This window comes from Piliocolobus tephrosceles, chromosome 21 (genome assembly GCF_002776525.5).
Source record: "Piliocolobus tephrosceles isolate RC106 chromosome 21, ASM277652v3, whole genome shotgun sequence".
NCBI classification, from domain to species: Eukaryota; Metazoa; Chordata; class Mammalia; order Primates; family Cercopithecidae; genus Piliocolobus; species Piliocolobus tephrosceles.
In genome coordinates this window covers 43,469,188-43,494,356 of record NC_045454.1, presented here as the reverse complement: position 1 = coordinate 43,494,356, position 25,169 = coordinate 43,469,188, and the positions used below count along the sequence as shown (strand labels likewise).

At 44.6% G+C, this 25,169-nt stretch overlaps 1 protein-coding gene and 1 pseudogene across 6 annotated transcripts in view; one reads left to right on the top strand and one right to left on the bottom strand.

The window, feature by feature from the left end:
• Nucleotides 1-19,431, bottom strand: part of ZNF266 (zinc finger protein 266) — a 23,616-nt gene extending 4,185 nt beyond the window's left edge. Inside the window, exons 1-7 of one of the 5 annotated variants that reach the window (XM_026455567.2) lie at nt 19,171-19,431; nt 18,985-19,068; nt 18,669-18,732; nt 3,327-3,480; nt 2,497-2,579; nt 1,764-1,890; nt 1,121-1,201 (exon numbers count right to left, since the gene is read on the bottom strand). In XM_026455567.2, the coding sequence (XP_026311352.1) occupies nt 1,121-1,201; nt 1,764-1,890; nt 2,497-2,579; nt 3,327-3,351 (316 nt within the window). In that variant the 5' untranslated portion in view covers nt 3,352-3,480; nt 18,669-18,732; nt 18,985-19,068; nt 19,171-19,431. Of the gene's footprint in view, nt 1-1,120; nt 1,202-1,763; nt 1,891-2,496; nt 2,580-3,326; nt 3,481-17,525; nt 17,586-18,668; nt 18,733-18,984; nt 19,069-19,170 lie in introns of those variants that run through there. The other 4 variants (XM_026455571.2, XM_026455568.2, XM_026455572.2 and 1 more) reach the window with 4 other exon arrangements.
• Nucleotides 12,700-13,332, top strand: LOC111530287 (annotated as a pseudogene). The gene has a single exon (XR_002727760.3). The product of XR_002727760.3 is annotated as a 60S ribosomal protein L17 pseudogene (transcript).
• Nucleotides 19,432-25,169: the final 5,738 nt, after the last annotated feature.

Below are 25,169 nucleotides of genomic sequence, written 5' to 3'. Positions count from 1 at the left end.
TTTTTTTTTTTTTTTTTTTTTTTTTTTTTGAGACAGAGTCTCTCTCTCTCACCCCAGCTGGAGTTCAGTGGCACGATCTTGGCTCATCGTAACCTTTGGCTCCTGGGTTCAAGCAATTCTCCTGCCTCAGTCTCCCTAGTAGCAGGGACTACAGGAGTGCGCCACCACACCCAGCTAATATTTGTATTTTTGTAGCAATGGGTTTCACCATGTTGGCCAGGCTGGTCTTGAAATCATGACCCGCCTCAGCCTCTCCAAGTGCTGAGATTACAGGCGTGAGCCACCACACCCGGCCCAAAACAAGAACTTTTAAAGAAGAAACTAACAGGTCCTATCACAGGAAAAAAATGAGTAGATAAAGTTAAGACTATGAGAAGCTAAAGATTTCTTAACTTCTAAGAAAGAAATGGCCTAGCTGGGCAAGGTGGCTCACGCCTGTAATCCCAGCACTTTGGGAAGCAGCCGAGGCAGGTGGAACACTTGAAATCAGGAGTTTGGGACCAGCCTGGCCAATGCGGTGAAACCCCATCTCTACTAATAATACAAAAAATTAGGTGGGCATGGTGGCACACACCTGTAGTCCCGGCTACTCAGGAGGCTGAGGCAGGAGAATCACTTGAACGCAGGAGGCTGAAGTTGCAGTGAGCCGAGATCACACCACTGCATTACAGCCTGGGTGACAGTAAAACTGTCTCAGAAAAAAAAAAAAAAAAGGCCTCAACATTATGAGATAAACTGCATCTTAAAAAGTTTCCTCATTATGGCCAGGTGCAGTGGCTCACACCTGTAATCCCAGAACTTTGGAAGGCTGAGGCAGGTGGATCATAAGGTCAGGAGTTCGAGACCAGCATGACCAACATGGTGAAACCCCATCTCTACTAAAAATACAAAAATTAGCTGAGCGTGGTAGTGCGCACCTGTAATCCCAGCTACTCAGAGGCTGAGGCAGGAGAATCGCTTGCACCCCAGAGGCAGAGGTTGCAGTGAGCCGAGATGGCACCACTGTACTCTAGCCTGGGCGACAGAGCAAGAATCTGTCTCAAAAAAAAAAAAGGTTTCCTCATTTTACTTGTAAACATACTGAACTTACTGACCAGGGCAGTCCTTCATGGACACTCACCTTGGAAATCACCTCTCTGCACTGTCCTAGACTCTTCTTGTTCCAGCCAAGAGATCAGACTGGGTTTGAAGAGCTGACACCCTGTGCACAGAGAAAGATTCATTACCAGAAGAGGCTCATGCAAGAGATGACAAATCTTTCCATAACTCAGGAGCTACAGTTCCAATGGAAGCAGTGAAATTATTTTAAAAGGGCTAAAAATGCAAATATCATCTGTCTGTGCCCCCAAAAGATTGGTGATCTCTGATCCCTGAAGCCCAAATCCAGGCTGATGTACATACTTACAAAGCACTAAGATTTTTATCCAAATAGGAAGTTAAATGAAACAAAGAGATCTTCATTCTCATGGGAAACAACTCATTCTTCAACATTATAGCACATCAGATTCATGAGAGCTTGTTAAAACACAGATGACAGGGCCCCTGTTGCAGAGTTTCTGACTGAGTATGTCAAAGGTGGAAACTGAGAATGTACAGCTCCAACAGTGCTGATGAATCTCTACCACTAAGTAGAAGAAACCCTGTTAGGGCAGGGACTATGTCTGTTATTTCCCAATGTGTTCAGAGTTGCTGTGTCTGATGTGCAATACAGTAAGTACATAATCTGTTCCATAGCAGGCTACAAGGGATGAGGCCAGTCTTACCTACTGTGGCCAAATTCTTATAGTTCTCTAGCATCACATCTCTGTAGAGGTTTCTCTGAGTTGGGTCCAGTAAAGTCCATTCTTCTGGGGTGAAGTCCACAGCCAGATCATCAAAAGTCACTGAATCCTAAACCATCACACACATGCTGGCTTGAGTCACATAACATGTCTACCGGTGTTCACTGCAAAATGCAATACCTACAGAGTCTGAGGGCTCACACTGCCTACCCCGGAGTTCACTGGTCCCAGGAGGTCCTCTCTCTCCACACTCACTCACTGTCAGTCCCCTCCAGTGACATGACTTGAATGGCACTTCTTACACACATGATTGTACCTAATACAACCAGACTGGACGGTCATCTGATTTCCCTCCACTGCAGCACACTCTTGAGCAGATGCTAGATAAACGCTGATGAATGGATAAATTATCTCAGCAAAGGATACTTTTATGTCCCTTACCATGTGTCAGAACACTCAACAAAATAAAAACTATGCAGTTGGGACCATGAGGGAAGACTAATTAATCAACACTGAAATACTGGGATGACATTCAAGGCAAACCCTCACCAATATGACAGGCTCCACTCCTTCGGGGAACTTGACTAGGGACTCAGTCCTTGAAGGAGGCTTTATTTGCTTTAAGAAGCTCTGGAGATAATTCTGTGTAGAAGGAAATGTGTCTACCTGGTGATGCAAGTATGATATTTTGGAGAAGGATACACTCCCTGCATACCTGATAACAACTTGTCAGACAGTCAGCCACCACTCTTTCTACTTCTGTCTTTTTTTGAAGGCAGACTGGGTCCCTGCAAAGACCTCATGGAAAAGAAAGAAGGCATGAGAACCCAGGACTGACCATAACTCCCACATTCACACACCCCAAAGTCCTACTGTGAGATTCCCATATACTCCTGCACGCTCAAGAAAACACACACATATACACTACCGCTATCAATTCCAGGGCAGTCCTGCCTCACCTAAAGGCAAAAAAAAGGATGATCAGCCATGCTGCCCACTGGGAAAAGGGTAACAGTCTTACTTTACAGATAATGAAACTTAACTGTGGAAATACATAGCACCTCTTCCCAAAGCACACACAGCAGGCGGCTGATGAAGCATTCTGGCCAGGTGCGATGGCTTACACTTATAATCCCAGTACCTTGGGAGGTCAAGGCGGGCAGATCACTTGAGGTTAGGAGTTTGAGACCAGCCTGGCCAACATGGTGAAACCCCGTCTCTACTAAAAATATAAAAAGTTAGCCAGGTGTGATGGCACACGCCTGTAATCCCAGCTACTCAGGAGGCTGAGGCAGGACAATCGCTTGAACCCAGGAGGCAGAGGTTGCAATGAGCTGAGATTGTGCCACTGCACTCCAGCCTGAGCAACAGAGCAAGACTCTGTCTCGAAAAAAAAAGAAAAAGAACAAAGCATTCCCCAGCCCACATCAGCATCTCAGAAATGAGGTTGCAGCATGAATGATGGGGCACAGGCCACCGGACTCCACATTGTGCGGGGGGACACCTAAAGCAGGGTCTCTGAAAATGAACAGAAACAGGACTTACCATAGGACAAATCAATGGCTGCCATCCCGCAGGACTGACGGCTAAATGTGCTTCAAAATGCCTTTCCTTTACTCCAAGGATCACTCCAGGACAGCTTAGGAATCTACACGGACAGAGGTAACCTCCATTCTCTTTATCCAGTGTTAATGGTGTCCTGTTTGTATAAATCATTAATCAACAAGTGTTCCTTACCAATCATCAGACATCATTAGCACTCTCTCTGCAGAGCATATAGGTGAAAGCCACTGAAAGCGGTGTACACTACAAACATTAATACCACCAACTTCCACTACTGAGGAACAGTGTGTGTCAGAAGCCACACTAGCAGTTGCATATACTCGCTTAAATATCATAACCACTCTTTACAGTAGATATCAATGACCCCTATTCAATAAAGAAAAAAACCAGGCTGGGTGCGGTGGCTCACGCCTGTAATCCCAGCATTTTGGGAAGCTGAGGTGGGTGTGTCAGTTGAGGTCAAGAGTTCAAGACCAGCCTGGTCAACATGGTGAAACCCCATCTCTACTGAAAATACAAAAATTAGCTGGGCGTGGTGGTGGGCGCCTATAATCCCAGCTACTGAGGAGGCTGAGGCAGGAGAATCACTTGAACCTGAGAGACAGAGGTTGCAGTGGGCCAAGATCACACCACTGTACTCCAGCCTGGCAACACAGTGAGACTCTGTATCAAAAGGAAAAAAAAGAAAAAGAAAAAGAAAAAAGTCTACATTCAGACAACACTTGGATTTGGTCCAGAATCATCCAGTTTGGAAGTTGCGAACCAGGACCTGAATGTAGGCAGTTTTGTCCCTGACACCTAATCTGTGGCTGCCCTGACTTTCCCACACAACCAGCGCTGGTCTAAACCTGCACGGTGCAACACCATGGTCACCACCCACATGTGTCATTGAATACCCACTCCATATTAACCTAGCATGACCCAAGAACAGAATGTATTTTAATTTAATATAATTTACACGACTAAAAATTTAATAACAATTAATCACAATCTTTAATAAATCAAACACAGAACAGTGCAAATGCTGATTGATGGAATGGAATCTGAATGATGAAAATCACCGAACAGTTCATTATCCATGAACCAGCTACACCCCCACAAGGATGCTACAGCCTTTATTCTACGAATGAGAAGGCTAAAACTCTCAAGTCACACTGGGTTACGGAAACCCCACGTCTAGACTCCTGGTGTAGATTGTACCCACTTCCATGGGTTTCAAACTGGGGATCCTTAGGCTGAAGAGGGCCACAAATGTGTTTCGTTTGGGGAAATCTAAATCAATTATGTTATTTTATTTAAACCTGAAATATAATTAATGCACAATTAAAAGTGCAGATCTCAGGTATTCAGTGGATGAATTTTGACAATCGCATACACTTGTGTAATCAAAAGCCTCAACAAGATGTAAAACATGTTCATCTCCCCTGAAAACCTTCTTGCCCCTTCCAGTCTATTCCTTCACTCTCAACTCCAGATAAGCACTCTGTGATTTCCCTTATTTAGCAGACACGACACTGGACAGGTAAATTAGGCAGTGTGCTCATCTCTCGCAAATGTACATCTTGTCTTCATTTTTCTTTACTATTTAAATAACATGAGATAAATATTCTAAAATCTCCCACTGCAACTGTGGACTTGTCTATTTCTTCTTGTGTATCTGTAATGTATACTCCGTTATACATCTTGTAACATTACTGGGTAGATAGATACACACATTGAACTTTCGTATTTTTGAGGCAACAAAACCTTTTATCATAAGGAACTCTGTCTCTAGGAATGTTCTTGGATGATGCTGGGTGACAGACACTGCGACCTGCTTTTCTTTGTGGAGTCTCTGTATCTCATGGGCAGCCTTAGGTATTTTTGGGTGCCATTGTTCCCCTTTACCTGGCATGGAGCCTAAAGGCACCCAGTGATGGCTGGACAGACAACTGAGACCCTTCTAAACACCGTTAAAGTACACCCAGACTACAGTCCCTTCACAATTTATAACACAATACACATCTGAGTTTTGAGGAAATGTACTGAACGACTCAATGAATGCAGCGGTGACAGGAATACTGTCTCTTTCTATGCACTTACCCACCATCCACGGCCTGTCTGCATACCAAAGACTGGTTTCCCCCGGTTGCCTGATGTGGATACTTAGTGCTCTCAGTACCCTTACTGGCACCCTAACTTCCTCTGCTCATGAGCCCAACAGCCAGGGTCGCCAGCATTCCACAGGGTTGTTTCCTGCTTTCCCCAAGTCTGATGACTAGCTCTAGCACCCCCCAAAAGTACAGAACAGAAGCACTACAGCCCCGCTAAAGGCTGACCCTGAAGGGCAGTACGAAAGGAAAATCTTCCCAGTGGCAGAACTTCGGGCAGTGTATTGGCCTGCTTCTGGGTCTGGAGTAAGAGTTGACAAGATGCATGCATACACATACACGGATTCATTAAAAGTTGCCTATGGCTTGGCTGGATGGTCAAAAATGTGGGAGGAATGCCAGGCGCGCTGGCTCATGCCTATAATCCCAGCACTTTGGGAGGCCAAGGCGGGCGGATCACGAGGTCAGGAGTTCGAGACCAGCCGGGCCAATATGGTGACACCCTGTCTCTACCAAAAATTTTTAAAAAATCAGTTGGGCGTGGTGGCTCACACCTGTAGTCCCAGCTACTCGGGAGGCTGAGGCAGAAGAATTGGTTGAGCCCAAGAGGTGGAGGTTGCAGTGAGCTGAGATGGTGCCACTGCACTCCAGCCTGAGTGACAAAGCGAAACTCCGTCTCAAAAAAAAAAAAAAAAAAAAGTGTGAGGAACCAGAGTGGTAACAAGGAAACCTGGGAAAAGGTACGTGGATGGACCTCCCTGAAAGGACAGATTGTGTCCCATGTGAATGCCTACCAAAGGTGATCCAGTAGAAATAAGGTGGACAGAATCACGCATACTAAAGATACCTGTTAACTTTTCCTAGCTACCTCGGTGCTTGCTCAATGGGTCCATTAAAAAATGTTCATGATAGCAGGGATAAAGGCTATGCATGGGCTCAGCAATAAGGACTTCCCCTTACCAAGCCTGACTCAGCTAACATTACTGCTGGACCTAATCTGAAAGCAGAGATCAACCCTGAGCATCCAATATGGCGCCATTCCTTAGAGGAGACCAGCCAGTCGTGCTGTAATGGGTCCTCTTCTATCAGGAAATATAACTCATCCTCACCAGAACAGACTCATGTTCTGCCGTGGATTTGCCTTTCAACTAGTTAGGCTTCTGCTGGCACCACCATCCATGGACTCACAACGTGCTTTATCAGTAGCCGCGGCCTCCACACAACAGTTTCTAAACAAGAAAAGCATCTCACTGCAGAGAAGTGCAACAGTGGAAGCATGTCCTTGCAATCAACTGGTCCCATCACACAACCCATCACTCAGAAGCAGTGGATCTACGTGAAAAGTGGAATCGCATACTGAAAACTCAGTTACAGGGCCAAATGAGAGACAACCCTTAGAAAGGAATTCTGTCTCACAGGTCAAGAAGTATGCTTTGAGTCAGAGAGCCTTCCATGGTACTGTCTCCCCACAGCCAGAACACATGGGCCCAAGAATTGGTGAGTGAGCTGGGCGCAGTGGCCCACGCCTGGAATCCCAGCACTTTGGGAGGCTGAGGCAGGTGGATCGTTTGAGGTCAGGAGTTCGTGACCAGCCCAGCCAACATGAGGAAACCCCATCTCTACTAAAAACACGAAAAATTAGTTGGGCATGGTGACACATGCCTGTAATCCCAGCTACTTGGGAGGCTGAGGCAGGAGAATGGTTTGAACCCAGGAGGCAGAGGTTGCAGTGAGCCGAGATTGTGCCACTGCACTCCAGCCTGAGTGACAGAGCAGGACTCCATCTCAAAACAAAAAACAAAACAGGCCAGGCGCGGTGGCTCACGCCTGTAATCCCAGCACTTTGGGAGGCCGAGGCGGGCAGATCACAAGATCAGGAGATCAGGACCATCCTGGCTAATACCATGAAACCCTGTCTCTACTAAAAATACAAAAAATTAGCTGGGTGTCGTGGCGGGTGCCTGCAGTCCCAGCTACGGGGAGTCTGAGGCAGGAGAATGGCAAGAACCCGGGAGGTGGAGTTTGCAGTGAGCCGAGATCACGCCACTGCACTCCAGCCTGGGTGACAGAGCGAGACTCCGTCTCAAAAAAAACAAAAAAAATAGAACTGATGGGTGAAGGTGGAATTAACTCCACTGACAGAAGTTTGCTTCCACTCCCAGCGACTCAGAGCACTGCTGGTCCAGAGATCTTCTTAGTCCTTAGTGGAAAATGCCTCCCCCAGGGGGTACCGTTATGGTTCTAATGCATTGGAACAGGAGATTGCCACCTGGCCCTTTTGGGCTTCATATACCACTAACCCAAGAGGGGGAAAAAAAAAAAAGGTTAATCTACTGGCTAGAGTGGTTAATCGCAATTATCAAAGGAAAACGGTGGCACTGCTAGACAACTGAGGCAAGGAGGATGAAGTGATGAAGTTTAGAACCTCTGAGTACTTCTATATTCATAGAAAACGTTAACGGAAAACCACAGCTGAACGAAGGCGGGACAACAGAGGACTCAGACTCTGGGCGAAGGAAGATTTGGATCGCTCCTCCCTGGTACAAAACCCGGAGCAGCTGAGGTTCAGGTGGAGGGCTGGGAAAATATGAAATTAGTCACTGAAGTAAATCGTGGACATCAACTGCAACCTCAAGACCAGTGACAGAAACAAGAAATGTGGTTTTGCACGTTTTCTCTCTGCTTGTTATATCTATGTGTGTCTATATCCATGTGTTTACTTGTTTAAATGAACCATTTACTTCTATCTTTTTCCCAATTTTATTTTATATACACATTATTAGAGGTTACATGTGTAATTGTGTCTTTAGGAAACAGAATAGTTAGAATGGGACTAAATTTGAGGAGTAACTGACACGGCCGTGGGAAAACAAAGGACTGTTTGAACTACGCATCTTCTCAGTTTGGGGATGGGTGAGGACTTCTTCCCCTGTATCTTCTTAGGTAGGAGTATAGACTTGTTTAATTATTCCAAAGAAGCTCCTATCTGTGTAGGAGAGTGCATATGGATGGTAAAGAACCAAAGAGTGAAATATACCAGTTAGCTGTTTATGTATCTCAGCTCCAATACCCCCATTGCCTTTGTCTTAGTTAAAACTTCCCCTGCCTGTGTAGCTGTTTGTTATTACGGCCTGCTTGTTCCCCACCTCACTGGCCCCAAACCCAACACATCTCACAGCTGCTGATTACAATGAAACTTAGTGGCCAATACCAGAGTCATATAAATAAGACCTTTCCTTTGTGCAGCCAATCCACAACCCCCAAAGAAAGGCCTGAGGGATAACGTCCATGGACCTTAATAAAGCAAGGCCCGCCCCACAGGTCCTCTCTCTCATTCCTATCCCACAGGTTGAGCACCCGGCTGTCTCTGGACTTCCACCAGCCTCCAACAGCAGTCTCCTGTTCCAGGCATCTGTGAGTAGGAGGACGCTTCTGACATTTCATGTGTTTTGTTGTGCTGCCTCCTCTACATCTTGCCTGCCCAACACACTGGAATGTAACTCTCCTCCCTGTCTGGGTAGGGCTAGAATTTGCAGCCACTCTTCAGAGACAGAGAGAGACCCCTTAGACCAAAACAGAGGAAAATATATTCAGTGCGGTGAACAGGGTGTGTAGTCACAACCCGAGGGACATAAGCCGAGGCCTTCAGATTGCTCTTGGCCTGCTTACTACCTGGCCCACCCACATGGCTGACGCCATATGGGAGGGCTCCACAGCCTGCTGGGGTGCCTTTCTGCTGCTGTGCACTCTTGCCTGTTGTCTTTGTGGAATGCTGCCAAAACTCCCCTCCCTAAATTGGTTGGGTCCTCCATAGTCCAAGTGCTCCCTGGGACTCACCAACTGCTAGCCTTGAGAGGGCAACAGGGGTATGACACTCACTATCCAAGGCTGCTGTCACTTCCCCAAATAGGAACTGCTGGGCTGGAGGAAGCCAGCTGTATTCCCAAGGCCTCACTCTGGCACCACGGGCTTGCTACGGAGAGGCAGAAGTGGGTAAGGCAGGCTCTGGGCCAATCAGAGGGTTAGCGGAGTGCAAGAGGAAGACTGGCATTCTGACTGCCCGCTGAGTGGAGAGGCAGTACGGGCAAGACCACCAACTTGCCACCCAGACAACAGTAGCAGCCCCTTCACTGGGGAGATGACGGCACCTCGCTGGCAAGGCTGCTGCCGGGGTCTGCTATTCCCGACATTGTCTTCCCTTGCATCTGTTTCTCTACGCCCCCACCCTGACGAGGTCAACCGGGCGCCCTAGAGAGAAAGGTGGCTGCGTACAAACGGGGCAGATGGGAAGCACAAATGGAGGCCAGAGATCAAAACAGGGGCCACTTGGGACCCCTGGAAGCTTATCAGATAAACAAAGGAAAAAATATTTTAGCCACCTGGAGATACAAGCCATTCTAAAGATTTTACTTAGAAGAAAAAATGAGGCCCGGCGCGGTGGCTCAAGCCTGTAATCCCAGCACTTTGGGAGGCCGAGACGGGCGGATCACGAGGTCAGGAGATCAAGACCATCCTGGCTAACACGGTGAAACCCCGTCTCTACTAAAAAATACAAAAAAGCTAGCCGGGCGAGGTGGCTGGCGCCTGTAGTCCCAGCTACTCGGGAGGCTGAGGCAGGAGAATGGCGTAAACCCAGGAGGCGGAGCTTGCAGTGAGCTGAGATCCGGCCACTGCACTCCAGTCTGGGTGATAGAGCGAGACTCCGCCTCAAAAAAAAAAAAAAAAAAAAAAAAGAAAAAATGAGAGGGAAAGAGACTGATTATCTTGAGGTCTGGACTTCCCAGTCCTCTACTGCCTAGAAGTACTGAGCCCCTTACCCCTCCTTCTTTTCCTCTTATCAACCAGAGACAGAAATTAAGAACCCTTCAGGCAGTTAAAAGTCTAAGACCAAAAAAAGAAAAAAAGAAAAAAAAGGAAAAAAAGGCTCGGCTCGGGCTTTGGGAGGTTACAAGTTCAAGAAAAAAAAAAAAGAAACTTTTTTTGAACTTTAAGTACAAAGCAAATGCCAGGTCTAACAAACATAATCCCGCCAGCCCTAGATTACTTAATGATTTAAACACAGACCATGAGACACGGGGAAAAAAATAATAGGTAATTAGATTTTAACTAACATTCGCTAAAATGTACCAATTAACAAAACTGCATAGGCCTACTCAATCTGGGGCTCAAATTACACTTATACCTGAGGATCCCACTAAATTTAAACATTGTGCTCCCTAAAATCTTAAAAGGGTAACTAAATACAAGAGAAAAAAATTAGGTATGCCTCGCTTTAACTGAAGTCTTCAGTTTCCCAGAGTCATAGTACCCATTTGCCCTAAAATATTCCATATTAGGCATAAATATGCTAACATAATAAATAGAGACTTTGACACTTACAAATTGGCTGGATAAAATGGGACCCCATGGATAATCACTTAAGATACTTCACATGGCCCAATGTAAGTTACAATAGGGCCTCAAGGATTAAAACTTCTATAAAACCTAATTAATGAAGGGGTGATTATCCCTACTGCTTCTCCATTTGACAGCCCAATTGTGCCTGCTCTTAAATCTGAAAACAAAATGAAGGGCACCTCATGCTGGATTACCACGGCCTTCACATTGTGGTCCCATCCATCAAGGCGCCCACACCCAGTATTATTAAAACTCCTGATTCTATTCAATAAACGACCAATAACTATTGTGCTTTTAATTATAAATTTGGCTAACGTAACGTGTTACGTTACGGGAGAGAAAAAAAAGCAACTTCCTAAAAGGGCCTCCTTCATGATTGAGAGACTGGCAACTTTTTAAATGCCTGCTGGAGTCTCTGGACCACTTATGATGGTCATTAGCTGCCCCAGGCCCTCTACTGAGAGACACTGCCCCTCCTGACTTCCTGTTATTCACCAGTAAAACAAGTGACTGGCCATCTACAGGGCTCTGCTGGAAACAGAGGATCTCATAGATCTGAGCCTGTGATCCTCCTATGCAGCTGCCCACTGTGCTCTGGGTCAGGGACACAACCCCCCCCAAGCTCTGCCTGGCCACTGAGGCCTCCTTAGGCCACGACGAAGCCAATCTCAGGCCCTCGAGTCTAATCCACCTGCAGGAGGCAGTGGCTTCCCCTGTCCTCAATCCCTTGCCTGATGCCAGGGTGCTGAAGGAGGTCACCCCTCCCTCCCCCAGGTCCCCTGACTACCTGGAAAGCCCTTGGGATTAACTAAGTCAACAATAATGGGAGTTCATAGGCTGTGCAAAGGCCACTGTGACTATCGTAAGTGATGGAGCTCAGTGGAATGCTGCTGCCTTCCATCCCTTAGCCAGGATGTCCCTAATAAAGGACAGGACCCAAGAAACAACAGGCCTGGCCAAATTTCAGGCAGCTGTCTTAGCACTGGATGCCCGGGTCAACAAACCATCCCACCTTCTTCACGGTTACGATAAACTATTGGGTCATTACCTAAAAATTGTCCCTTTCAAGGTGGGGGAAAGAAAAAACAAACCCTGGGAATATCTTGTCTGACAGATACCCAAAATGTAAAGCAAAATCTCACATCTCTACACATACTAAAAGCCACAATACAAGGCCTTGCCAGGACACTACTTATTCCCTTCAGAGTTACAGACTTTATTAGTAACCTAGATATATGTTTCACTTCTTTTTTGTCAATTTAATTTTTTTTTTAAGAGGCAGAGTCTCGCTATGTTGCCCAGGCTGGTCTCAAACTCCTGGGTTCAAGCAATCCTCCCACTTCAGCCTCCCAAACTGCTGGGATTACAGGGGTGAGCCACTGTGCCCAGCCCATGTTTCATTTCTTAAAATACATAATGCTAGCCCCTCGAAAAATCTATTCAATGGAACTTTCATTTCCCTAATAGGTCTCAGATAACTCGTTTCACTGAAAGACAGAAAAATGTCCTCAAATAACTACTTTTCAAATTCCAGTCCAAAAAACAGACTCCTGAAATTCTCTATCATGCTCTAGGGCTTAACTTATTTTCAATCTTGCCCCCATCCCATAAAGGTTGAAGGCCAAATCGAGGGTGCGTAGTCTCCTGGGACTTACTAACATTAGATTGTCCCAGAGGCCCGGCAGCTGCTTATCTGACAGGGGACCCATCTGAACCTAAACTTCCACCAAAAGACAGAAACAAAAACATGTTATCAGGTACACCTACATATCATTCTATTAACAGTTCATCTTACTAGGTGCTGTGTTGGTTTACAACCTGGAGGGCCACATCTACTTCAGTGGGTATCCACTTTAAAAGGATACCCCAGCTCTTTCCCTAAGCGGCCTGAGGTAATCTGTGAAAATGGTTTGCTATTCACTTGACCCGGAGAACCCCACGAAATCATGCAAATCAAGAGGTTCCAATCTTCGTGTTCACTTTAAGAACACTCGTGAAACTGCCCAGGCCATCAAGGGTATGCATATTCGAAAAGCCACGAAGTATCTGAAAGATGTCACTTTACAGAAACAGTGCGTACCATTCCGACGTTACAATGGTGGAGTTGGCAGGTGTGCCCAGGCCAAGCAGTGGGGCTGGACACAAGGTCGATGGCCCAAAGAGTGTTGAATTTTTGCTGCACATGCTTAAAAACGCAACGAGTAATGCTGAACTTAAGGGTTTAGATGTAGATTCTCTGGTCATCGAGCATATCCAAGTGAACAAAGCACCTAAGATGCGCCGACAGACCTACAGAGCTCGTGGTCGGCTTAACCCATACATGAGCTCTCCCTGCCACATTGAGATGATCCTTATGAAAAGAAACAGATTGTTCCTAAACCAGAAGAGGAGGTTGCCCAGAAGAAAAAGATATCCCAGAAGAAACTGAAGAAACAAAAACTTATGGCATGGGAGTAAATTCAGCATTAAAATAAATGTAATTTAAAGGAAAAAAAAAAAAAGATAACCCAGTGACACCCTAGATGACTTTGTCCTAGCCCAAAATATCACCGCTGGAAACAACACTGTCTCCGGCAACACAGCCCCGATCCCAGACTCTGATGGTGGATATGACCCCACCATTACACTAAAATCTCCACACAGTGATGCCATGGACTGCCTCTAAAACACAAATGGTCACAGAACATTTTTTTCATCCTGATCTGTCTGCTTAGCCCATGATCCTGGTAGAGTATTTGCTTTCTGCTCATACGTGCACACCCATATACCCATGCCTGAAGGAAAATCTGGTAGGAGTTACTAAAATTAATGGAGATTACTGTTTTCCCCAAGAGGCACCTACCTCATGGCAGTAAACTCCTTAACCCCAGGGAGGGGACCACCTACTCCCTGATGCCTTCTACTGAAGAAGGAATTCATGAATTTTACAAGTATAATTAAAGACAACCAAAAATTTTTACTTTTTCCTTCAAAAGCTAAGTGTAGCATAGCCCCTCCCCCTCCACCCCCTCCACCCAGTAGTCTAAGTTAGAAAAGAATACTAACTGCCTGTTTTTTCTTCTGCGCTCAGCGCTCAGCGAGCCTTATCTGTACTTGCTAGTTTCACGTTCCTTGGGGCTCAATGAGTTCCTACTTCACCTCCCTAGTGCAGCTGCAAGGTTACAAGGTTAATATAGAAACATGGTCTCCCAGGGATGTGGAACATGTAGTATAGATAAATGTAAAAGACTGATCAACTGCCTCTGTTCTCGCTTCTGTACGCTTCCTGCATCAGTAGCTCCCGGCCACTGACTGCTTAAAAGGTGGCTGCCTTCTTTGTTCAGGGCTCAGACCTTCCTGGACCCTAGTCCTACTGAGCCAGGTGATCACCTTTTAATAAAAGCCTTTCCTGAACTCACTCTGTTCAGTCTCTCCCATCTTTGATTGCCCCACAACACTACTACCCTTCCCACTTTCTATCTCAGCTTCCAGCCTTGCCTATCCAACCACAACCATGCCTGCCCCTCGGTTACACACAATACCACTAACCTTTACATATGCTTTACTAAATCATCAGCTCATACCCTCCAACATAACTGCCCTACATCCATTTTTAGGCCTGATGTAAGTTATTTGGAACCGAGTCGGACCCCATCACCTTTGGCTTACTTAAAACTTCCCCTCCCTGTGTATTGTTTGTGGCATAGCCTACTTGTTCCTTACCTCACTGACCCCAAACCCAACATACCCCACAGCAGCTGACCACAATGAAACCTACTGGCCAATACCAGTCATGTAAGTCAGTTCTCCCCACCGCTCAGGTCTACCCAATCCACAACCACGCTGGGAAAGCCTGAGGGATAAGGCCCATGGACCATAACAAAGGCACAGTCCCACAGGTCCTCTCTGTCTCATTCCCCACCCACTGGTTAGCACCCGGCTGTCTCCTGACTTGCCATCAGGACCTCAAGGGCAACCCTCTTCTCATGGATCTGTGAGAAATAAAATGCTTCTGCTACTTGATGTGTTTTGTTGTGTTGTTGCCTTTTCTGTATCTAACCCACCCAACACACCAGAACATCTCTCCTCTTGGTCGGGACAGGGCTAGAATTTACAGCCACTCTCCAGAGACAGAGGCCTCAGCACCGAATTAAAGGAACATACAAAAAGGGGACATGAGATGGACACTGCACAAGGAAGCGTTGCCTCCTGGATACAATTGCGGGACAATGGTCAGCAGTGTGGGTGTGAGGGCACTGGAGGGTGCTCTGTCCATGCCATGTGCCCAGAACACAGTCCTCAGGATACCACAAAACCCTGGCCCAGTCACCACCACCCTATGGCCCTCCTAACACAGATGCCACATGCTCAAAACACTCCCACTAGCAGAGGCACCCTCTGCACATGTGCCAACTTGGCTTGATGACTTGTGCCCCTCATGACGCAGACAATGCACATACCAGGATGCATGCTACTGCGTGACCTGTGCCTCAGAGGTTTGTTCCCAAAGACCTCCAAATGTGAACACTGATGTCCCAGGCCTTGCAAACAAAGTGGCATCCGAATTTCCTGTGCATAGCTGCCATCACCATCAGTGTGAGTGTGCCCCAGAGGTGTGTCTGTCACAGCACTTCCAGGGCAGACATGAAACATTCCAAGCCTCATAGTTACAGTGGTGTCCTGACTCCCCCTACAGGCTGACCCACCCATTGCAGCCGGCCTTTGACTTGGAACACTGCTTCAATCTTGCCTAAGGACTATGACCAACTCTAGTCTGAGTAACCCAGCAAACTTCACCATCCAGTGGACTACAGCCACACTGTGGCCAAATATTTTAATATGACCCCAGAGATCCCCACCTGCTGGCATTCATACCCATAGAAAACACCCTCCTGTTGAGTGTATGCATGACCTCTGACCTGTTTCTAACAGAAGAATAAGCAAAAATGAAGAGACTGTAGATGTAATTGAGGTCTCAAGTCAGTTGGGTTTCTTTGTTTTGTTTTGCTGTTTTTAGACAGGGTCTCATTCTGATTGCCCAGACTGGAGTGCAGTAGCGCAATCTCAGCTCACTGCAGCCTCCACCTCCCTGGTTCAAGTGATTCTCCGGCCTCAGTCTCCCAAGTAGCTGGAATTACAGGCACCCACCACCATGCCTGGCTAATTTTTGTATTTTTTTAGTAGAGTCGGGGTTTCACCATGTTGGCCAGGCTGGTCTTGAACTCCTGACCTGAAGTGATCCAACCACCTTGGCCTCCCAAAGTCTTAGGATTACAGGTGTGAGCCACTGCACCTGACCTACTTTTATCTTGATACACATATTGTACACACTACTGTTGCTGTAAGGCATGTATGTGTATAAACCTAGTATGTACTGCCAACAGTTTTTGAAATTGGTTTGCCAATACGCTCTCCAAAAAGTAATATATGCACATCCTCAACAACTTTATATCAGATCCGCATCAATGATTTCACCACATGCGGCTAGCTCACTGGAACCCCTAAGTGCCAAACAGAGAAAATATATACAATTTCAGTCGTCACTTAAAGTTGTCAACAGGTTCTTGGAAACTGAGACTTTAAGCGAAATGATATCCCACAAAAGCGAATTTTTTCCCATGCTAACTGATATAAGCGAGTTAAGCTGCTACAGCATATTTCTGCTCACAAAAACGTCACTAAACTTCTAAATAAAGACCCCAAACACTTCTAATATTAAATATTGAAATAAATGTGAGCTATATATACATTTTTAAAAGACTAATAAAAATAGGATGTTTATCCAATTTTTGATGAATCGGTGTGTGATGGAATTAACAGTTGTGGGTTAAATCAACAAATAAATGTTTCCAAAGCAAAAACTGTAAGGACCACCTCCTACCACCAAGAAGCTCAAGAACAGTAACAAATGGGGCCAGCTTGCTAAGTGGTACCATTTACTGTTGTACATTTGTATCATTCTCAAACGTTTTAGGAATTTTTATTTTATAATAGTTTGTATTCATTCATTCATTCTCCAATCCACCTATTCCAGTTCCAGGATAAAAATGGCCAGAGCCCATCCTAACAGCTCAGGGCACACACACACACATTCATAGGGGGACGATTTAGACACGCCAATTAAGCTAACGTGCATCTTTGGGATGTGGGAAGAAGCCAGAGTGCCCAGAGAAAACCCATGCAGACATGGGAATAACATGCAGAATCTATAGAGTGGTCCTACCGGAATTAGATTTTTTTTCCCTCATGGATGTTATAATTAACAGACATTATTCTAAGATCTGTTGTATTTCCAGGCCACGTGGCCCCTTCACAGCTTTTTGGCAGCCCACATTGGCAGGTGAGTTTTCTGGTCATTTACTTACATGGAGTGTATCAAGCCAACCCCCTAGGTGTATGAGTGTCTGTAAGGAATCACACAGAGTGCTTATTCTGGACATTCCTTCAGGGAAACGAAGGACTAATTTAGGTAGACAGAGCCCAAAAGTGAATTGAAAAAAAACAACATCAAAAGAAGTTTTGTCTGTTTATGAATATACATATTTCCTAAGACTGATAATTAACATCAGTGAATTTTCACGGAGAGCTTATTTTTCAATGCTCAAGCACTGATGCTCATTAATCTCTTGAATTAATTTCTTATTCATGTAATTAAAACACATTCATGCTTCTCCTATTTTCCCTTGATTTACATCATTTGTCAGATATCACTTACTTTGGCCAGCGACAGTGGCTTACACCTGTAATCCCAGCACCTTGAGAAGCCAAGGTGGGTGGATCACTTGAGGTCAGGAGTCCAAGACCAGCCTGGCCAACATGGTGAAACCATCTCTACAAAGAAAAAAGAAAATACAAAAATTAGCCAGGCATGGTGGCGCACACTTGTAATCCCAGCTACTAGGGTGGCTAAGGCAGAAGGATGGCTTGAAAACTGGAGAGGTGGAGGTTACAGTGTTACAGTGAGCCGAGATCCTGCCACTACACTGGATCCTGAGCAACAGCGAAACTCTGTCTCCAAAAACAAGGTATCACTTACTTTTTCCTGTCAGTCATACATTTAAGATTAAATTATCCCATCACATTGTTTCCCCAACCAAAGAAAGAATACTGACTCTGTCAAACCTGGGGTAATCTGTGATGCACTCCTCTCTCTCTCACCCTAGAAATGGAGTCAGCCAATTCACAGAATGCTTTGGCCAGCTCTTATTTCCTTCCCCTTCAACATGGCTAAATCATACCATATTTTTTGGTCTCAGCTTGAATATCACTCTTTTCTTAGCATTGCCTATTCCAAAGAAAAATAGAGAAAATAATTCTGCCTTCTACTTTACTTACAGACCCTCATCAATTTGTAATACACTTATTTGCTTGGTTACATGACAGCCTCCTCCCCTACTTTACAACCTCCCTAAGAACAGCCCTTGGCTGAATTTTTTTTACTATGCTTTAATTAACCATTCAGACACTCATTCTTTTACGGGATACACCAAGAAATGAAGGATACATTTAAACACAGCACAAAATACTATCAGAACTACCAAAATGTATAACTTTCTGAAAGAACGAATGACTCCGCAAAAAGACAATATAACCGCAAAAAGACAATATAACGATAAACAGTGTCTGCTAGTTTTAAAGAGACTAAAAGACATGAAAACTTGGATACATATTAGATTTCAAAACAATCAAAAGCACACATTGGAATAAATGTATCTTTTTACACAGGGGACATATTAACAACATTTAAAATTTTCTTGGTTCATAGTATTATGGTTTTAAAAGGACATGTCTTTATCTATAGGACACGTATTAGCAAGCATTTAAACCTTAAGTGTCACGCCTGCAATGTTCAACTTACTTCAAAGCCTCCATTCCTTCTTCCTATAAGCCCCTGTTTTGAAGCTCTGTGGGGAGGTACAGGCCTAGGAAGTTCAGATAAAAAGAACAGCTAGTTGAGTATTCTTGCTTTTCTTCAGTAGAAAGACTTGCGGTCTACAAACGTTTATATTCACATAGAGAAATAAGCACACCCTAGATACCTAAAAAGTAGCTTTATGTTTCTACCTGAATGTAGTGTGTCAAAAGTAAATACAGGATGCGCAAAGAGAAAAACAAATTATCAGATAAAACAGGAGGAAGAAGCCCTCAAAACCACCGTTCACCCCAGTACTCACCCGGACGCGCCAGACTCGCCAGGTCCAGGAGATGGGGGGACGAAGGACCACCGTCAACCTGACTCGAACGGCGAAAACTCGTTTCTGGAAAAAAAGAAAGAAAGAAAAAAAGTCACAAAGATTACTTTGGAGGATTCTGAAGCGGCAATCACCGTGTTTGCAAAAATCGTGAGGAAGCGCACTTACGACAGATCCCGAAACGGCTCCTGGCCCAGGGCCGTACCAGTGACAGCTTGAGGGGCTTTTTGGCCCCGGCGGACGCGAGGGGGACAGGCAAGGCCTCTCTAAAGAGGCCCCTCGGCGGCCTGGGGCAAACTGGCACTTTCACCACCCCTTTCACCGCTGGCTCCCGCCCGTTATCCGACCTCGCCAAAGCTATGTTAATCCCTAACATCACCAGGAAGAAAAGTGGTTTGGCTGCGCGGAGAGAGCGCCGGAAAACACAGCAGCGCTCCGCTGACGTCACTTCCGCCTCCAGCCTCAAACCTGGAAGAGCGTTTCGGGACTGCAACCTCAGCCAAGCTGAACGTCCTCAGGCAGAGAGATTCTGGTTTACTCCCCAGTGGCCACCGAGACGCCTTGGAGACCTTGGAGTCGGCTCAGCTTGAGGGATGGAGGCCAAAAGGGGCCCAGAGCACAAGGTTGAGGTTAGAACCAGGCCTGCGGACGGGGCCCATACCTAGGGTGGGGTCGGTGGTGTTGGCAAAGTTAGAGGTGGGGGCTCCCCCACAGGATGCGCACAGTGCTCACAAAAAGCGCTTCCTTTTACCTCCTCCCACGTTCCTAGCACCCTCAAAATGATTCTTCCGTTGATAAACCTGCCAGTCCATGATATGGCCTATCTCCTCCATTCATTCAATCTAGTTTTTTTGGGGGGGGAGGGGGAGAGGGTCTCACTGTGTAGTCCAGGCTGGCGTGCTGTAGGGCGAAACTCCTGGGCTCACGCGATCATCCCGCCTCAGCCTCCCAAGTAGCTGGGACTACAGGCGCAAGCTACCACGCCCGGCTAATTTTTTCCCCCAGATATGAGGTATGTTGCCCAGGCTGATTTCAAACTCCTGGGCTCAAGCGATCATCCAGCCTCGGCCTCCCAAAAGGCTGGGATTACAGGCGTGCACTACGGCGCCGGGCCCAGTTTAACTTCAGGCCAATATTTCCCCTTATTTCATTTATCTGGACACCATGCTAAATTCTAATCGTTGATTCCTTTGTGTTTTCAGTATGCTGATACTTTTTGTAAGTGTTGATTTTTTTTTTCTTTGAATAATATGTTTTCTGAGATCTTACCGTGAGTTCCAGGGCCTCCCATACTGCGTTGTAAAATAGCACTGATATCAGACATTCACTTCTGCAGGAGTGATTGTAGTTTCTCCAGAAATCATTTTTGCTGTGGTTTGTAGTGGGTGGCCTTTCTTGAGTTAATGTAGTTATTTTGAAAACTGTTTTACTAACATGAAGAACTGTTCATGTACATTATCAAATATATTATGAATCTATTGCATTGATAACTATTTTGCAGTTAATTTTTCATCTAAAAAAGTTTTTTTTAAGTTTCCTCTCTTGCATTAAGATGTCTCCATAAACTCTAGATTACATATAGATTTTCTAATTTTCTTCTGCAGCATATTACTTTAAAAACATTGAAATCTTTCATGTTCATGGAATGTGTTTCAGCATGTGGTGCGGGATAGTGGATACAGTATCTTTTCCCTCCAGAAACATGGCTAATTATTGTAGTACCACATATTGATAAACTGTCCTTGACTTACTGATTTGAAATTCCGTGTCTATTAAACTATAAATTCCTATGTATACCTGTATCTGATTCTAGACTCTATGCCAGTGATACATTTACTTATGCCAATATCAAGATCATAATCTTTTCATGCCACTGGTTTTATATCAACTAATAATATTCCATGGTAAAAAAATAATAATGGTAGCTTGTTTGTTTGTTTGTTTTTGAGACGTCTTGCTCTGTCACCCAGGCTGGAATAAAGTGGTACAATCTCGGCTCACTGCAACATCCACCTTCTGGGTTCTAGGGATTCTCCTTTCTCAGCCTCCCGAGTAGCTGGGATTACAGGCACGGCACCACCACACTCAGCTAATTTTTGTATTTTTTTTTTTTTAGTAGAGATGGGGTTTCGCCATGTTAGCCAGGCTGGTCTCAAACTCCTAACCTCAGGTGATCTGTCCACCTCGGCCTCCAAAAGTGCTGGCGTGAGCCACCGCACCTGGTGGTAGTTGTTTTTTATGTCTTACTACCCTAAATGCTTAATAGACATTAAATTTTTATGCTCCCAATGATGTAGCTATTATCATGATTTTCCCTTTTGGTTTTTAGACCAGCTTCATTGAGATACAATTCATATATAACAAACACAGTTCACCCACTTAAAGCTATATAATTCAGTATTTTTTAGTACATTCACAGTGTTCAAACATAATTTTGGAACATTTTCATCACACTAAAAGAAATCTTTGAATGGGAAAATCCATTTACCTCCTCTTTAAGCTCCAGGGAACCACAAACCTACTTTATCACTACAGATTTTTCTTTTGTAGACATTTCATATGCATATAATCATACAATTTTTTAATTTTAATTTTTGTATAGACAGGGTCTCACTATGTTGCACAGGCTGATCTCGAACTCCTGGGCTCAAGCAGTCCTGCCTCAGCCTCCAAGAGTGCTGGGGTTATAGGCGTGAGCCACCATGCCCTAAAATCATATAATCTTTTGTGAATGACTTTTTTCACTTAGCCTGTTTTTCAAGGTTCATCTATATTATAGCCTAGATCATTCTATTTTATTGCTGAATGATATTCCATTCTATGTATATACCATATATGATTTGTCTTCAGTTGATGGACATTTGAGTTGTTTCCACTTTGGGGGTATCGTGATTAATGCTGCTATGAAAATTCACATGTATCTTTTTGTACATATTGGCTTTTATTTTTTGTTTTGAGAGATCACGGCTCACTGCAGCCTCTACTTCCTAGGCTCAAGCAATCCTCCCACCTCAACCTCCTGAGTAGCTGGGACCACAGGCATAAGCCACCACACCCAGCTAATTTTTGTATTTTTTATACAGACAGGGTTTTGCTCAGGCTGGTCTCAAACTCCTAAGCTCGAGTGACCTGCCCACCTCTGCCTCCACCAAGGCATAAGCCATGCCCAGCTGCTTTTTATTTCTCTAGAGTATATATCTGGGAATGGAATTGCTGAGCCATGCAGTAACTACCTATTTAAGAATTTGAGGCTGGGCGCGGTGGCTCAAGCCTGTAATCCCAGCACTTTGGGAGGCCAAGACGGGCGGATCACGAGGTCAGAAGATCGAGACCATCCTGGCTAACACGGTGAAACCCCGTCTCTACTAAAAAAATACAAAAAACTAGCCGGGCGAAGTGGCGGGCGCCTGTAGTCCCAGCTACTCGGGAGGCTGAGGCAGGAGAATGGCGTAAACCCGGGAGGCAGAGCTTGCAGTGAGCTGAGATCCCGCCACTGCACTCCAGCCTGGGTGACACAGCGAGACTCTGTCTCAAAAAAAAAAAAAAAAAAAAAGAATTTGAAGAGCTGCCACACTGTTTCTGAAAGGGGCAGAACTGTTTTACATTTCCACCAGAAATATATGAGGCCTCCAACTTCTCTACATCCCTGCCAACACTTTAGTCTTTTTCATGTTAACTGTGTTAGTGGTGTGAAGTGATATCTCATGATTTTGACTTGTATTTCCCTAAGACGAGTGATGTTGAGCATAATTTAATGTGCTTTGTTAGCCATTTGTATGCTTCTTTGGAGAAATTTCTGTTCAAGTCCTTTGCCCCTTTTAAAATTTGGTTTCTGCCCGGGCGCGGTGGCTTGTAATCCCAGCAATTTGGGAGGCTGAGGCGGACAGATCACTTGAGGCCAGAAGTTCAAGACCAGCCTGGCCAACATCATAAAAGATACAAAAATCACCCAGGTGTGGTGGCACACACCTGTAATCCCAGCTACTCGGGAGGCTGAGGCAGGAGAATTGCTTGAACCCGTTAGGCAGAGGTTGCAGTCAGCCAAAATTTTGCCACTGCACTCCAGTCTGGGTGATAGAGCCAGACTCTGTTTTGAAAAAAAAAAAAAGTCCGGGTGCAGTGGCTCATGTCTGTAATCCCAGCACTTTGGGAGGCCGAGGCAGGCAAATTGCCTGAGGTTGGGAGTTCGAGACCAGCCTGACCAACATGGAGAAACCGTGACGCTACTAAAAATACAAAAATTAGCGAGGCATAGTGACACATGCCTGTAATTTCAGCTATTCAGGAGGCCAAGGCAGGAGAATCGCTTGAACCCAGGAGGCAGAGGTTGTGGTGAGCTGAGATGGCGCCAATGCAATCCAGCTTAAGCAACAAGAGGAAAACTCCATCTTAAAAAAAATATTTTCATTGAGTTGCAAGAGTTCTTTATATATTCTGAAGATAGGTCCTTATATATATATGATTTACAAATACTTTCTCTCAATGGGTTTTCCTTCTCTTTCTTGATGGAATATTTTAGACTACTAAAATACATAATATTAATGAGTGTCTTTTGAAATACGAGTTTAATGTTGAAAATTTTTTGTTCACAATGTTTTTGATACTGCACCTAAGAAAACATTACTAAATCCAGTATCATGACACTTTCTCTCTATACTTCTGGGAATTATTGTAGGTCTTACATGTTTAGGTCTTTGATCCATTGTCAGCTAACTTTTGTGGGTTTTTTTAATATTTTAATTTTTTAACTTAATCCCCAATGTGGTATTCGTTAACTTTTGTATGTATGTAAAGTAAAAGCCCAAATGCATTCTTTTGCAGTATGGTATCAATTTTTCCCAGAACCATTTGTTGAAAACATTCTTTTCATTCTTCATTGAATTACCCTGGCAGCCTTGTAGATCCATTGACCATATATGTGAGGGCTTACTTCTGGACTCTCCATTCTATTCCATTAATCTGTATGTTTATCCTTAAGCCAGTGCCACGTTGTTTTGATTACTACATTTTTGTAGCACTTTTTGAAATCCAAAAGTGTGACTCCTTCAACTGTGTTCCTCTTTTTCAAGACTGTTTTGGCTATTTGGTGTTCTTTTCATTTCTATATAAACTTTATGATGAGCCTGTCAATTTCTGCTATGAAGCCAGTGCTAAGTTAAAAAAATAATAATAAATGGAACTTGTTAAAGCCTAGTAAGGCAGACTTTACTCAGTACCATCACGTTAGGTATAGGGACCACTGCAGTAGGATTTTACAGTGGAGGTGATAGAGTAGGCTAACTCTGAATACTATAGCATGAGCAAATCGGAATTTATAGCCAAGTTAAAGAGTAAAGGTCAGTGAATGGAAAATTGCTAAGAGGAATAGCAGGGGTATGGAGGATGGTGGATAAACTGACCTAACATGATGTCTGATCACTTTGGCCTGTAATTGGTAGATAGTAGAGAACCAGTAACCTGATCAGCTATCAAGGGTGATCTGATACTGAGGGTGGTAGGTTCTTGCTGTACTGACCTAGCAGGGTTCTTGCTAAAACTCAATTTACAAAAGTGTACACATGGGCCTAAGAAAAGGTTAAGGAACTTGACTATAGTTGAGTAAACCAAAGACTCTGTCACCATCTGGAATTTTGATAGGGATTATGTTTAATCTATAGACCAACTTAGAGAGCACTGCCATCTTAAAAATAATATTAAGTATTCTTGGTCAGGTGTAGTGGCTCACATCTATAATCCCAGCACTTTGAGAGGCCAAGGTGGGCAGATCACTTGAGGTCAGGAGTTCGAGACCAGCCTGGCCAACATGGTGAAACCCTATATCTACTAAAAATACAAAAATTAGTCAGGCATGGTGGCACATGCCTGTAATCCCAGCTTCTCGGGAGACTGAGGCAGGAGAATTGCTTGAACCCAGAGGCAGAGGTTGCAGTGAGCCAAGATTGTACCAGTGCATTCCAGCTTGGGGAACAGAACAAGACTCCATCTCAAAAATAATAGTAAGTATTCTAATCCATGAACATGGGTGACTTTCCATTACTTTTGGACTTCTTTATCAACATTTTGTAGTATTCAGTATGTAAGTCTCGTACATCTTTTATCAGATTTATTCCCAAGTATTTTATTATTTTAATACTATAATAAATGGAATTCTTTTTTTTTTTTTTTTT